General features: G+C 39.8%; 1 protein-coding gene across 1 annotated transcript in view; it reads right to left on the bottom strand.

The window, feature by feature from the left end:
* The window catches only part of NUBPL (nucleotide binding protein-like), a gene marked incomplete at its 5' end in the record, with an annotated part of 85,945 nt that overhangs the window by 32,512 nt on the left and 36,975 nt on the right, over nt 1-16,458 (bottom strand). Inside the window, one exon of the mRNA XM_010287731.1 lies at nt 551-644. Coding sequence (XP_010286033.1) covers nt 551-644 — 94 coding nt within the window. The remainder of the gene's footprint in view (nt 1-550; nt 645-16,458) is intronic.

Genomic DNA, 16,458 nt, shown 5'->3' with positions numbered 1-16,458 from the left:
TGAAACCAATGAGATTACAAGGCAGCCTGCATAACCCAAGATTGATTTGTCAAGGTTTAAACCCCCTACAAATAATCAAATTCATAACACAAGAGGAAGAATGCATTAGTGTATTACAGTGCTACATAGATTATCAGAAATAAATGTGCATTAACAGCGTTGTCAGCCACTAATTAAAAAGCAAATCATGAAGACAAACTATTTTATTGTATTAGCTTTACTATACAGTAGATATACACAAAGAAAATATTTTCTCCTACTAACCTTACCAGTTTTTGGCATGACTGCCTTTCCTTCAAGAGTACTGCTATACTTAAATTCTCAATCTTTTCGAAATGTAACTTAAAAGACAGTAACACAATCAAAATGCTAGCATGTTAAAAATCACTAATAGTGTTTTTCATCATCACACAACTGACAGAAGAGTTTCTTCATGTGTTAGAAAGACAATTAAAAGAAATTTTGATGGGCATTTTAAAATAAGATTTTTCTAAATCTACCAGACTTAACTAACTTCAAATCTCTGAAACAGTTCAAGCAATACACGTACCTGCAATTGGAATATTCTGTGAGACTGACAGCTGTACATCTCCAGTCCCAGGTGGCATGTCAATGACTAAATAGTCCAGTTGACCCCAGTCAACCTAGAAGATGACAATAAAAATGTATGTTGGAGGTTTGAAGTGTTTTTACTTAAGGGACTTTGTGGTTTATTGCAGTACTTGTTTCCTATAATGTAAAACAAGTGAACCAAGGACACCTCAAAAGAATGATACCAAGATGTGCTTTTAGTCACACTTTCAGTACCGGATCAAGATATTATTTTTCTAAGTGCAATCTTTGCTGATCACTCAAAACTATGAGCACTTTATTATTAACTGTATGAGCATAATCCTTACTGAATTCTTTCCCCAAAAAAGTGGCAACAACTTAAATTAAGACTTTTATTTTGAAGCTGCTTAATCACAGGTTAGAAGCAGATGTTAGGTACAATTCAGGCTAAAATTCCAGGGTTTGTGCAACAAATACAGCTTAGAAATTGTTTCCATTAATTTAAAACCAATTTTGCTTGCTCATCACTTCTTTGAAACCACATATAAATCTTTAGTCATTTTTTTCTGGTTTGTTGTTGCAAAGTTAAAGCTATCAGTACTGATTTTTTCCTCAAAAAAAGAGCTGTTGAGAGGAAAAAAAAACCCAACCAACAGATTTGTTAAATTAAAATCACCAGGTATAATTATACAAACGTACAACATACATAAGACATGACACAACAAAAAAGTTTACTGGTTGCTAGGCATCAAATGAGGGTGACCATTAAAGATACTGAGCTCAAATACGAGAATGCTGTGATTATTTATGTTCTTTACTAGGAGAGATTTCCAGGAGAGCCAAATAACTCTCTCCAGACCACTGTGTACTGCAGTTAATACTCTCTTCATGCAAAGAGAAATGGTCCTAGGCCTACGCAATATAGAGTGTAGTAGGCTGACCATGGCTGGACGCCAGGTGTCCACCAGAGCTGCTCTATCACTCCCCTTCCCAGCTGGACAAGGGAGAGAAAATATAACAAAAGGCTCCTGGGTCAAGATAAGGACAGGGGGAGATCATTCAGCAATTACCATCACAGGCAAAACATACTCGACTTGGGGGAAATTTAATTTAATTTATTACCAATCCAATCAGAGACGAATAATGAGAACTAAAACCAAATCTTAAAACTCCTTTCCCCCATCCCTCCCTTCTTCCCAGGCTCAACTTTGCTCACGATTTTCTCTTCCTCCTCCCTGCAAGCAGCGCAGGAGGACAGGGAATGCAGTTTGAGGTCAGTTCATCACACGTTGTCCCTGCCATTCCTTCCTTCTCCAGGGGAGGACTCCACACTCCTCCCCTGCTCCACTGTGGGGTCCCTCCCACAGAAGACAGTTCTCCATGAACTTCTCCAACATGAGTCCTTCCCACGGGCTGCAGTTCTTCACAAACTGCTCCAGCCTGGGTCCCCCCCGGGTTGCCGGCCTTCAGGAACGGGCTGCTCCAGCCTGCGTCCCCCGCAGGGTCACAAGTCCTGCCAGCAAACCTGCTCCAGCCTGGGCTCCTCTCTCCGTGGGTCCACAGGTCCTGCCAGGAGCTTGCTCCAGCATGGGCTTCCCACAGGGTCACAGTCTCCTTCAGGCATCCCCCTGCTCCAGTGTGAAGCCCTCCATGGCTGCAGGGGCACAGCCGGCCTCACCATGGTCTTCCCCATGGGCTGCAGGGGAATCTCTGCTCCGGTGTCTGTATCTCCTCCTGCCCCTCCTTCTGTGACCTTGGTGTCTGCAGAGTGGTGTGTCTCATATTCTCTTTCCCCTCTCTTTGGCTGCAATTGCTGTTGCTGGTTTTTTTCCCCCTCTTCTTAAATAAGTTACCCCAGAGGCGCTGCCACCGTCGCTGACGGGCTCACCCTCAGCCAGCAGCAGGTCCATCTTGGAGCACTGGCTCTATCAGACATAGGGGAAGCTTCCAGCAGCTGCTCACAGAAGCCACCCCTGTAGCTGCCCTGTTACCAAAACCTTGCCACACAAATCCAATCAGTAAAGCCATGCTATACTTCACCTAAACATTTCGCAACAGTTTAATTAAGCTTTGGAAGATCCTCCATTCCCTTCTGCTGTGGCACAGGTTAGTACCAGTGCACTCTCACTAGCCAACAGTAATGTACACAGCCTTTTGACTCTGCAGTACAGAAGCTTCAGAAATCATAACCACGCTAAAAATAAAGACCCACAAATGTCTCCCCCTCATTTTTCTCTCCACACAAACATAACGCAGTTATATGGTATGTTTCTGATTCATACTACATATGTAAGACACAACAGTATGAGCTGCTTTAATAAGAGGAAAATGCCAAACAAGAGCACGATTTTACTTTCTCTTTTATTTTACACGTTCCCTCAGTGTAATTTTAACCGCAAAAACAACTGACATTTTGCCAGTCCCCCAGTTATTGTCCTGGAGTGTTAGACCCTGTCAGGGGAACACTCATTCATTTCATTCAGTCCTTGTACGGATGATGATCTTCAGGGGAAGCACAAGCGATGCGAAATCCAGACCACTAACCCAATCCAGCACTCGAGTGAAAAATGGAGTTTTTCAAGGAAGACAGATGAAGATGGAACATTTCAGAGCACTTACAGGAGAAGGGGGATGGTGAAGGTTAGTTGCAAATTCTAACTTTAGAGATCTAAATTAGGGACTCTCAGGCACACCTCCCTATCCTCATTCTTTATACAAAGGCTGCAGGAGCACTACATGGTGCCTAAGACAGTCTAGTCAAACAGGAAATGTTACTCATGTGAGCCGCAGCAAACACTGCACTTTTTTACATTTAATATTGACTTATATTATCGATAATATCGATATGATTTTACATCTATAATTTGTCCACAAAAAAGACATAGCAAATTTCTAAAAGTACTTAGCATTCATAATCATATTGAGACTATACAACCCCAAATAAAAATTACATATATGTGAAAAAATTTATGTACTGAAACATAAGCATGGGCTAGAGAAGCCAGTTTATGTAAAAAAAGGTGGGGTTTACTTTGTTTTTCTTAACTAATCTTGCTTAGTTATAAAGTGAGATGAATGCCAGTGCTGATGAATGTCTCCATTTCCAGTGAAAATTACTTTGCTCATTTGAAGACATGAACTTTAAATTTCTATGTTTCTTAATTAAAAATTAACCACTATAAAGGTGACAAATTGAAATTATACAGTTGTTAAAAAGTAGCAGTAGTTTACAACATAAGTCAAGCTCCTTAAAGATCCGCAACTAAACACACAGATCCTCTATAATAGTGAAGTGCATCAATCTCAATACACAAAATCAAATCTTTCATAATAATTACAACCATTTTGAAATGCTAAAGGTATAGAGAGTTTTGCTTCTTAAAAAGCATTAACTCAAAATACGTTTTTTTCCCCGCCGTGTCTTCGTAAAGGCTGATCCTGGCATCTTTTGTTAAGTCCAAATTTACAAGTCCAGTAATTATATTCTCCTTCCTTAAATACTTCTACAGAGCCAGCAATGCACGCTTCCAGCCCAGGCGGCCAACCATATCCTGGGCTGCACCCAAAGCACGTCCAGCAGGTCGAGGGAGGGGATTCTGCCCCTCTGCTCCGCTCTGCTGAGACCCCACCTGGAGTCCTGTGTCCAGCTCTGGAGCCCTCAGCACAGGGCTGAGGGAAAGGAAAGACATGGACCTGTTGGAGCAGGTCCAGAGGAAGGCCACACCTGTCTGGGTTTGCATATACTTGCTGGCCCCAACTTTAAGCTAGCTCTTCTTGTAGAACAAGGTGACTTTCTGGGCCTATCCTATAGCACCTTTTTTCTTTTTCTTTTTTTTCTTTTTTTTTTTTTTTTTTTGTCATCACTTTTACCAGACGTTCTGCCACTCCAACCTCTCCAAGCACTAGTCTCCTTCATCAAGCTCCATGTGATCCTCCCACCTAACAAGCATTATAGTTCCGCAAAGAAAACATCTAGACCTATTCCACTACTACGTGGAACGCAATCGGAGATGACCTCAAATACCAGTGCTCAAACCCCTTCCTAGGTGTTCAGTTTCATGGGGAAGCACAAAGCAGCTGCTGCTCTTCTCAGCAGAGGTAGTTGCCTTGGTAAAAATGTCTCCATGCAGAACCTTCAAAGTAGAAGACCACTTTTATAAATAGCTTATTGCTTCAAAATCACACAAAATAGTGGCTGCTTGAAAAGTTACTTTCAAAATTTACCACATAGAGTAGAATGGGAGAACGGGTACAGAAGTCAGAGGGCACCTGAGCTTTCCACCTCAAGCTTTCTTAGTAAGCGATGCCCTAACAACAAAAAGAATTTCCGACATGCACTTTCTGGATTGCCCTACAAGTAATGATTTTTATTAAAGTTATAAACCTCTGAAAATAGAAGTTAATAATGGAATCTTAAACACATGGTGAATCTCATGGTAAATCTCATTGCTAGGCAACAGGAAAAATACTCTGCTAACACATAGTGCAATTAAATTAAAACGCTTTACTTAATTTATGGCACTGAAGCCATCTTATTTCATATATTTTCTTCAAATTCATGGATTGAATAAAAGAAATGAGCTGTCTTGATCAAATTGATTGTGCTCCGTTATAATACTTACAAATCTGAGCACAGAAACACGGAGAAGCTACACCATCCCAGCAGCAGTGGAGACGATGTGTTGCTGCTGTGCAGAATAGGAGGAAAACAGGATTTTGTCACACCAATTCAGAAAAGGCAACAGTGAAGATGTCTAGGTGTGCGAGCATTGGAGAAGCGTGAGAACTACCCCACACACACCTCTCTGAGCTATGCCACTGCTGTGGTGCTGAACTGGTAGAAGTCAGATGGCAAACTAAATTGGAAAACCGCTCCTCATTAAAACTAACAATGTTTTTTTTTTATTTCTGATACAGTCAAATAGTTATCGTCACAATTTTGTTTTCTTCTATTTCATTTGTAATTCAGGGTGAGAATGGGGAGCTGCACCACAACGACGTAGCTATAATTGTTGAAAAGAACTGAGCTAATGTTTTTGCCCGGTAGTGAGCAGTATCCTCCAGACATAGAGATTTGCTCAGACTTAGGTTGGGGAACTCGGCACCGCATCCCATTACTCTCTGTAGACTTCCTCTTACTCTCTTCTATTCTGCCAGAAGTAGATGGTGGACACTGTGGAGTTCAGTTGCTCCTCCATTACCCTCCCACAGGAATACAGAAGCAGTATGACAGTCTTTTATTAAAGAAATCATTGAATGTCATTTGGAAGGTGTAACTAGTTGTTATAGAAGTGTTTATTATTAAATGGGAGAAGAAATTCCGGGTCTGTTACAAAATTTCAGCAAAGGAAGAAAAAAGGGGGGAGAAGACATTTTAATTAAATTTAGAATTGGAACATATAATCAGAGGAGCGGCTTTCTGAAATCTACTATTGCCATTCATTCAACATTATTAAAATGGGATGTATAATCAAGCTGTGATATAACACACTAATTTGAATGCAAATCTTGTTTATATGCAACAATTTACTAAGGACCACTAGTCCTCATGTTCTCAATCAGTTCTGAGAAGTGGGTCTGTATGCAAATGCAGCTGCATACAAGTAAATGAGCTCAGATTAACAGCACATTACAGTAAACGAGTTCCCTTTGCAAGCAATAAGCGGGCAGTGGTTACAAAAGCCTTCCATGTAGCATCTGAAATCTGTCAGCACCTTTGCATGTACAGAAGTGTTAATATCCTTGCCCCTCTAATATATACAGTGTGTAAAACATTTCAAACCATAGAAATGTAATTGCACTTTCCTTAAGTATAGCATTCATCTTTTTTTAAAAAGGTTTAACTTGACATTTATGGTTAAGCAATGTAATTAAGTGCCATGTGCTTCTGTGTATTTTCCCTTGGTCAGAAACACCATGAATGCTTCTATGTAAATTACTTTAATCAATCACTCTGTTTATGTGACAATTCATAATCAAAATACCAGACATGCATTTTGAATAAGGGTTCCAAATAGCAAGTTAAACCCCAGGTAGAGCAGGGAGATGTAGATGGCATTTCTGCTGAGGAATGAAGCCTGAGCATCCTCTGTGCATGAGGCAGAAATGACAGAAGAAGGATTTCTACTCATGGTTTTGAAGTAATCCTGGTGTTTGGTAAATAACAGAAGATACTATTTATTTGTTCTTATTAAGAGGAATACATGCAGAGTTTCAATCAAGCACCACTGCAGGTGCAGACTTGACAGCAGCCAGCCAAACTCTGAACACCAGTATCAGAAAAGTACCAAGAGCTACACTGCAGGCAGCTTAAGGTCTGTTCCTGCCAGATCCCCCCTCCTCCTAACTACTTTGTTGTGTATATACATGATTTCATACAGGCAAACAGCTGAAAAACATAAAGGTAAGAAATGCTGCTGTTCAATGAATATGTATGTAACTGTTCACATGCATTTGTATCTGTTAGTGCAATATAAAACAAATATTTAAAAATATTTCCTTGAAAAATTACTTAAAGATTCTGCTTAAACTTACATAGACACTGAGAACAAGTAAGTAGTTTTGTGATGTAAGAAAATAGATAATTTAGGAATAGTATAATGAAACATGGCATTTTAATTAAAAAATATTTTTCTGTATTTTCACAAATATTTGATAAAGAACAAATACATTCCCCAGACATAAACCAGAAGAATTTTAGTTCCTGCAGAACCTTTCTCTCTGGTAGAGAAATAACTACTTACACCATAGCAGGATATTCCATAGTGCTTAACACAACTCGACACTTTCTGAACAAAGACAACTGCCCCTTTGACTTTGTCCTCTGACACTTAACCGATCTCAAAGCCTTGCAATCTAACACCATGAAAAACAGATGCACTGCAGCAGTTCAGATTACCTCTAAAGTATTTCTGAGCATCCTGTTCTGCCAAGTTCAGAGAGAAATTGAGGTGAAGCCTAAGAACAGTTTGCTCCAAAGATTTCCATAAAGAGAAGGAAATTCTCCTATTCTTTCTCAACATAGATTAAGAGTAACTTTTAGAAATAAGTGCCTAAGAATAAAGCCAGAGTCCTGTTCAATTCAACAGCCAAAACAGAAACTGGCCTCTTCCTCCTCCCTGACGGCTTTTAATAATGTTAAGAACTGAAGGCAAATGCAGTAGCCTGAAGTTTCTGTCACCTTCATTTATATGATCTACAAACTAAACAACTCCAAGAAAATGACAATAAAGAGGTTATTCTCTACGGGTTGTTCCAGGAGACAAAGGGAAGGCACTCAATGCCAGGCTCCTACTCACCTTCAGAAAGCCCAGTCAAAGACATGTCAGCCTGAAGGGTAGATGGCACACGGCTGTGGGACAGCCTGGCATGTCCACAACAGTCTGGGGACAGTCTCTGGGGATGACTGAAGAGTTCTGTGCATTCCCAGCACGATTGATGGAGACTGTATCAGCACTACTGCATATTAAAGACTCTTCCACTAGGTTCAACTTGTTACTACAAAGAACTTTGGTGAACTAAGATTCCCATTTCTCAGGGATTCAAAGCAGTTATTCTCTAAAAGATGACAGTTTGAGAAGCAAACAGTTATTACACAGTCAGTCGTGGGACTGATCATTGATCTGCTGCTTTCTACCCTTGACCCACAGCCTGCACTACATAATTTGCAGAAAGTTTTCCTCAGAAACACACCATCTTTTTTTCTTGTTCTGTGATGCAGAACTGTCTGTAGTTCAGCTGCTGAACAACAACGTCTGGAAAAGAAATACAGAACAAAGCAAGTTTCTATTCCGATGTTTTTTAGCAATAAAATTAAGCACAAAAATAATATAAAGGTAGATAAATCAGAAGAAAGTGGGCTAGCACCACATCATCTAATTAAACTAATCATCAGGTTGATGCAGCTATGTTAAGCACATCATCTAAACTATAAATTCTCTTTGAGCTCTCCCTACACAAAGGCAGAAGCACTGTTTAGCTATCAAACCCAAAGCCAACAACACATTTTTAAGGCAGTATTATCAGGACCCTTATCAAGACCAATCCCCATATGTATTTTAGTCTATAGTTCTGTAATGATGTTAAAAGCTGATATATTGTTTAAGACTGAATGCTTAAGCTATGCAATGGAAAGCAACGTTCCTAATTCTCTTCACAAGTTATTTAACTTCCTTAAGTTTCAGTTCATATTCTGGTACAATAAGGAAATTAATAAATTCCTTACTGGGGTACCAATGGACTAATATAGCCACCATTTCATGCACATCATCAAGACACTGATTTTAAATTAGTGCTTAAACTAAAAATCATTAGGTTAAAAAGGTCAGAAAATTCTGTTTAAGTACAATGTATAATGCTTTTTTGTACAGAAAAGGGAACTTCTATAGAGACCAGTCTAAGGCCTTCAGAAAACCAATTACAGAAGAAAATAACATGATAGATGTTACTTAAGTCACTTAAAATGCTGCTGAAACCCTCCAATATTACCATAAATTGTGCAGTATAAAAACCAGAATAGAAACAATTAGATGTAGATCGCTGAACTGAGGCCAAAAGACAGTAAATCTCAATACAGGACTTGTTTTTTTGCCTGGTGAGATGTTATCAGACCTCAGAGTAAGTAGCCTTGAGGTCAAACATTAATTTTCAATAATAAAAAGGTATTCTATTTTTTTAATAACCTGTTTTTCACAAATATGGACAAAAATACATCCTCCAAACTTTCCATACTTAAAATTCACAAGCATACCCTCCCCAGTCACTGAGTTCAAAATAGTCAACCCTTGCTAATGAAACCAGCATTGGAGAGTCTACTTGAATTACCTTGGAACACAACAATCAATACTCCCAACAAGAAGCCGCAACAAGGCTGCACAAAATATAGAACCTTTCAATTCCACAGGAAGATTCAAGAGACAGTGTGAAAAAAGAATGTAAGCAAGAGGACGTGCAAGAGCAAGCAGAGCAGATCACTGACTTGCTGGATTCTTGACCATGGGACTGGGACTGTGAAGCCGGTATATGCTCTGTTAGCTGCCTTTAGGTCAGAAGGGAGCAAGAACAATTGCATATAGGCTGTCATTATGAAAAGTAGAACACAGAAAGTGCATTAAAGACACAGACAAGATGTAAAAATGAAAATAAACACAATTTAAAAATTGTACACATTTTGCAGTTGCACACATAACGTTCCCACAATTTAAAGATGTGGTGAATGTCTTATTCCTATAGTAAGAGCATTTACTATGAATTAGACAGCAGATAATCTGTGAAAGCATTGCACATAAATTGCCAAAATAATTGCTGTGCCCACAGAACCATGCTTTTGCATTCACCAGTGCCCTCAGTTATGAATCTGCAACAATAAATTAAAACTGTTACTTGTATTGTAAACCTAATTGAAACACTTCACTGAAGATGCTGATACCACAAGTTTCAGGGACATTCTGTGATTACAGCCAAGCAAGGGACAGTCTTCATATTTTCATTTGCTTCCTAGATTTTTATTTAGCTCCAATTCTTACTTCATGTTTTTTATACAGAAAAAACTGTTCACATCTAGCAGAAAAAGTACTTAAAATGAGCACCCATTTTAGTTGCATAATAAAAGAGCTGTATTCCAAAGGCATCGTAGAATCATTGAGGTTGGAAAAGACCTTTAAGATCAAGTCCAACTGTTAACCTAGCACTGCCAAATCCACCACTAAACCATGTCCCTAAGCAACACATCTACATGTCTTTTAAATACCCCCAGGGATGGCGACTCCCCTACCTCCCTGGGCAGCCTGTTCCAATGCTTGACCACTCTCTCAGCAAAGACATTTTTCTTAATATCGAGTCTAAATCTCGCCTGGCGTAACTTGAGGCCATTTCCTCTTGTTCTATCACTAGTTATTTGGGAGAAGAGACCAACACCCACTTCACCACAACCGCCTTTCAGGTGGTTGTAAAGAGCGATAAGGTCTCCCCTCAGCCTCCTCTTCTCCAGACTAAACAACCCCAGTTCCCTCAGCCGCTCCTCATAAGACTTGTGCTCCAGACCCCTCACCAGCTTCGTTGCCCTTCTCTGGACACGCTCCAGCACCTGTAGTGAGGAGCCCAAAATTGAACACAGGATTCAAGCTGCGGCCTCACCAGTGCCGAGTACAGGGGCACGATCACTTCCCTACTCCTGCTGGCCACACTATTCCTGATACAGGCCAGGATGCTGTTGGCCTTCTTGGCCACCTGGGCACACTGCTGGCTCATGTTCAGCTGGTTGTCAACCAGCACCCCCAGGTCCCTTTCTGCCGGGCAGCTCTCCAGCCACTCCTCCCCAAGCCTGTGGCATTGCATGGGGTTGTTGTGGCCAAAGTGCAGGACCCTGCACTTGGCCTTATTAAACCTCATACAGTTGACCTCTGCCCATTGATCCAGCCTGTCCAGATCCCTCTGTAGAGCCTGCCTCCCTCATTAGGCTGTGAAAACATATCTCTTCTTTTAAAAGATGCTGTTGGTAGAGTAAAACACTGTAAGAGGAGAAACATCTACCACAGCTTCATAAATAGTACAGGAAAGTGGGGAGGTTTCTTTGGAGGGGGTACAAAAAAAAAAATCACAGACACTAATCTCTGGTACCTTAAACACAATTACTTTATGTTTGTGTCAATCACTCAGTATATGAGAAAAAAATTACTTTCTACAAAGAATAGTGGTAGTGGTACAAAACCCACTGCTATTCTTTGATATCTGCAGTTATTTTCTGGAAGCAGAAGAGATATGGGAGGATGGTGTGAGTAAAGGATCAGTCTGCCAGCTTCCAACGGTCAGATGCAAGTTGGATTATTAAAAAATAACCTCTGCAATCAGTTTAACATGCATTAACACAGTATTAATTTTATATAGCTGTTTATACAGTTATATTCATAGTTTATTTACTAAGTAAAATTAGTGTGCAATGCTAAACAGCATATCAGTGTTCAGGGGTGGGGAGGTTCCACTTTTGTTTTGATCAAAAAGATTTAAAAAAAAAGCTGGAAAAAAAAAAAGCCAAAAAAAGCAGCTTTGGTGAGCTCCACCTACACATTCAGAAGCAACCCTAAAAATTCTCCCAAGAATGTCGACTTGATCCCTCAGGAAAGGAAATACCAAAATCTCCACTGAGCACCAAGTTTCAATCAGAAGCCCATTTGGGGGTCCATTAATTACACACACATTTGCGAGAAAGGAGCAAGTCTTGCAGGCGCAATCTAGCAGGCATGATCTAAATGCACCCACCACCTGATAACACTCCATCCAACACAAAGCTGAGCACTTGCAGCCATTAAAAAAAAAAACCCAACACACACACAAAACAACCAAACAAAAAATCCACAAAGTCAAAGCCTGTGGTTCTACTGTTGTATTTGCAGCTGTTTAATATCATTAGACATACGAGGGAATCCATCTATGAACTGGAAGACGTAAGTTTCAATTTCTCAGGCGGATGGCATTTACCTGGGCCACTGCACAACCAAGAATGCAAAAGCCATAGAAGCAACCAGCAACCAGGCCAACAGCTGCGGTATTCACCTGGAAAGCTGAAACTTCAGATTAACTAGTTTTCCTGCATAGCACTGGTCACGCTCCCCCTTCACACGTCTAGTCCTGGCCCCAGGAATCTTGAATCCCTAGATGTAGACGAGAAAGTTTTGACTGCTGTATGTAATTTCAGGGCACTCTCCTGGGTAGCGGGAAATACAGGCTTAAATGCTAAACTGAGAAAGTAACTGAACTGGCAGCTCCCATGCCCTGGCTGAATGGTTATGGAAACTTCCCAGGACGTTGTTATGAATAGAGAATAAGTCTGTCAAGTTAAACCGAAAGGAAGGTCTTGGCACCCTACAGAAGATATTTGATTTTGGCTCTCAAACTCTGCTCCACAGGGCTACAATTAGGTGCTAAAATCCAGGACAGAGACAGAAAGACACATACCATAGGCTTTTCCTACTAGCCCTCTTGCTCAACATCTTCAGTATTGTTCATTTCCAGCCAGCGAACCTACCAGCTTTGACTTACACCATTAATTTCCACTTATTTCACACCAAGCTCTAAACTTCAGCACTCTAAGCTACTGCACCTATTCTGCTACAGCACTGCCACAGAGTCTGAAGGTACCTCCAGGAGGGCAATGTAACCCCTCAGGACCACTGGGAATGACAAGTTATGTATCATACCACCATATCAGGTACGCAGTGGCTCCAGCCCAGGCTTTGGTTTGACTTTGACCATATCAGGTATGCAGTGGCTCAAGCGTAGGCTTTGGTTGGACTTTCCATTCCTGCAGGCAGGGCACATTCCTCTTAGGCACTGCAAAGTTCAGCACAGCAATACCCATGTCCCTTTTTTGCATCTAACCTACAGCAGCTAGAAAAAAAGAATAGCGCCCTTATTAGTGGAGAAGAATAGGAAAAGAAGAGCGGCATTAGATGTCTACTATTTTTTTAAAAGTCTCGTGTAAATAATGGAAGCTTTATTTAGAAAAGAAAACAAATAATGCCTTCTCTTTTCCTAGTTCCTCTACCACCAGTATTCCTGTTTAGCAAACACTTAAGAACATGCTTAAATCGCCACCTCTTTCCAAGAATGAAGCTGGATGCCATTTAGGCACAAAGTTCTGAACTTTATTGCAGAGAAACCTTAAACCTCAAACCAGTTTCCTTTAAAAGCTCAGGGGGAAAAAAGAGAAAAGAAAAAAAAAAATATCCGTTCTAGCCCCAGTGCAGCCATTTTGAGACACCATGAGCTCTCTGCCATTTCTTCCTGTCTAGTCAAACCCAGCAAAACAGTTGCATGTTTTGCATTTGTTTTGTTTTATGCAAAGGAGGGCAGACACATGCATACCTGTGTAATCTGTGCGAGAGATGAAACAGGTCTGGAAGCACAGCAAAGAAAACACTCTCACAGCCTGTTCCCACAGCAGCAGTAGCTGCAGAGTCATAACCATGACAGCTGAGGAACCAGGCCAAGAAATGTTTGCTGTAAATACATTCTCACTATGTTGTTAGAATTTTTTTTTTTGCTTTTTTTTTAATCTTCAGTCAGTTAAAATACATTTACTGCAAACTCTTCCAGTTCAGCAGCGAGTTGTTGGCTAATGTTTTTGTTTTCTTCTGGCTTTCCTAACACTTCTTTCTGTGATTGTCAATTCCTTTCAGAGACTATAATCCCTTTTCATATCAGCTTCTAACGCGAGCCAATAAAGCAACAGGGATCTGTATAGATCCTGCTTCCTTCACTAAGGGAAGAAAGGCAACAGAACAGGTTTTGTAGCTTCAGTCAGAAACAAAAAAAAAAGAATCAAGCCCACATTCATTCAGTCATACCCATCCCAAAACATACAGGAGCACTCAAGTCAAAGGTTGATGGTAGGAATACTCTAACTTTCCACAGAGGGGTGGAAAGAAGGAGTTTTCTGTCATCTCTCACACTTTTGGCTGCGGGATATCTCTGAATCTATGTTTAGCTTCTAATCTCCAGGAAGTACAATAATTTCCTTTAAATATGTACATACCGACTGGGACTGGTTAAGGCAGTTCTCTCTGGACAGACAGGACCTTTCAAGGTATTATTAGCACTTGAGCAAATTAGTGATGATTATACAAATTCCTGTAACAGGCTTTTCTAAACATCAACATCACAACTAAAAGCATGGTGCAGAAATTAGTGTCAAGATTTCCATTGATTTCAATGGGCTCTGGATGAGAAGAAATTAGTTTATTCATCCTCTAGCCATAGCAAAATACATCTAACAAAAAAATCAGTATAAGCATTTTTTTAAAACAAATTCTTTTAGAAGGTATGAGTGGGTCATCTGCATACCTTGCCCTTGAAACAGTTTCCTTAATTTCAGCAATGAAGACAGATTGCCAATTGACTTTCCTTGCTTTAAATGAAAGCTTATTAAAGATTTAAGAAAAATATCTCACAAGCATTCAGTCACTGTTTACTGTCTGCCAGCTGTAGATGCAGTCTTAGTAGCAGATCAAAATACAGTCTTAGCACTGCAAAGTTTGGCAACATTTGTCATTGAGTGTTATTCCTCTTTTCAGAATTTCTCAACAACAGATAGTGACCTTTCTAAATAGAACAAATACAGAATATCAGTAATCTTATGTGTAGGGATGAAATGCCTAGATCTTTTCATTTTCCACTTTGGATCACAAAAATACAAAATCGTCCCTAAATACGCAACTGTTCTTACTGTTCTGAAGAACAGTAATGTCTCAACTTACTTGCTTTTATCCAGACAGTAGAGACTTTATCCTTAACTAACAATCTCTATGCCCACCTCAGGCTAAGATAACTCAAGACAGAAAAATAAAACAGAAGAAATATTTTTGTAGTTGCTGAAATGTTGGCAAATTTTTCACTGCAGTGACACCTGGTGAGACTACTGTATTTTAGAATTATGCACTGCAAAGTATAAACATATCTTTGTAGTTTATAATATAAGCACAGCTTTGTTTAGCTCTATGAAACATAAACTGTAAATATCTTTGCTACAGCCTATCTGCCTCAATTCCTCAATTACCTGCAGACTGGATAAATACATGAATATTTTGAAACAGAAGACAATTTTGAAATTAGAATCACATAGATGTTGCCAAAACACAAAATATAGAAAGAAGAAAACAATAGTAATCTGCATTTAGCATATACACATTAGGTACATCTACTCTGTTGATAAACAGAAAAGTGTGCAGACTCTCAAATGTACATTAAAAGGCAAAAAGATAGTAAAAGTTTGGAAATAAAACCTAAGAGCTATTCATGTTTCTGACCACCTTTGCTACAATTTCCCATTGCAGCATCTTGCTTTTCCCATCTTGAAAATTTACTGTCGTAATGCAAGTTAAATGCCTTCAATGGTAATCTCTTGATAGAGTGTCCTTTCTAAACCAAAAAGTGTTAAAATTAAAATCTACACTAAAAAGAGTCTTCTGGCTTCACTGCTTCTTCACTTCACTGCTTCTTCTGGCAGTGCTTTTTCTTCACTTGCTCTTTATATTTACAATAAGATAATTTTCATCATTGACTCACTCTTACTATTCTGGGGATCCTTTCAATTCATTCAAAATATAACTGCCAAAAAAAAATCAGAGCCATCAACTTGTTATTGTCGTCTTCCTCCCAACCCAATATGTGTCATTTTCTGCTAAATCCCATTTCACTGCTCCCTCTCATCCACTAATACACTCTCTCACTAATTTTATACTGATGAGACACAGTTTTTTGCCCACAATAAGAACTTCACCTTTGAGCAAGCCCCAAATGGCATTTACCATATTAGTGATGAAACACGGCAAAATTGGAACTTTACAGCAATTTGCTCAAGACACGGATCTGAAAGGAAAGTTTTTGCTACCTTTAAAATCCAAGGCTTGCACCTCTTATGCTAAGGCAGTATCAAAGCATCTGACGGTACCTCCAGGAGGGCAATGTAACCCCTCAGGACCACTGGGAATGACAAGTGATGTATTCCCACCATATCAGGTATGCAGTGGCTCAAGCCTAGGCTTTGGTTGGACTTTCCATTCCTGCAGGCAGGGCACATTCCTCTTAGGCAGTGCAAAGTTCAGCACAGTAATACTTGAGTCCCTTTTTACATCTAGCCTACAGCAGATAGAAAAAACAGTGGAAAAGAAGAGTGGCATTAGGTGCCTACCATAGCCCATATTTTGAAATAGTTCATGTGAACATTTACCCCCAGTATTTCCGTTTAGCAAACACTTCAAAACATGCTAGCCTTCAAATTCATGTCTCCAGAGTCCATTCCTGAACTCATTCCGGCTTGCCTTTCTTCACCCTTTCTTCTAAAAAATTTGGATATGAGAGATTTATCCTAAACATGTAACTTCTTATTTTTAAGATGTCCTTTGCTGCCAT

This window comes from Phaethon lepturus, unplaced genomic scaffold (assembly GCF_000687285.1).
Source record: "Phaethon lepturus isolate BGI_N335 unplaced genomic scaffold, ASM68728v1 scaffold16355, whole genome shotgun sequence".
Lineage (NCBI taxonomy): Eukaryota > Metazoa > Chordata > Aves > Phaethontiformes > Phaethontidae > Phaethon > Phaethon lepturus.
The sequence above is the reverse complement of the archived record's forward strand: the minus strand, read 5'-3'. Positions and strand labels throughout refer to the sequence as shown.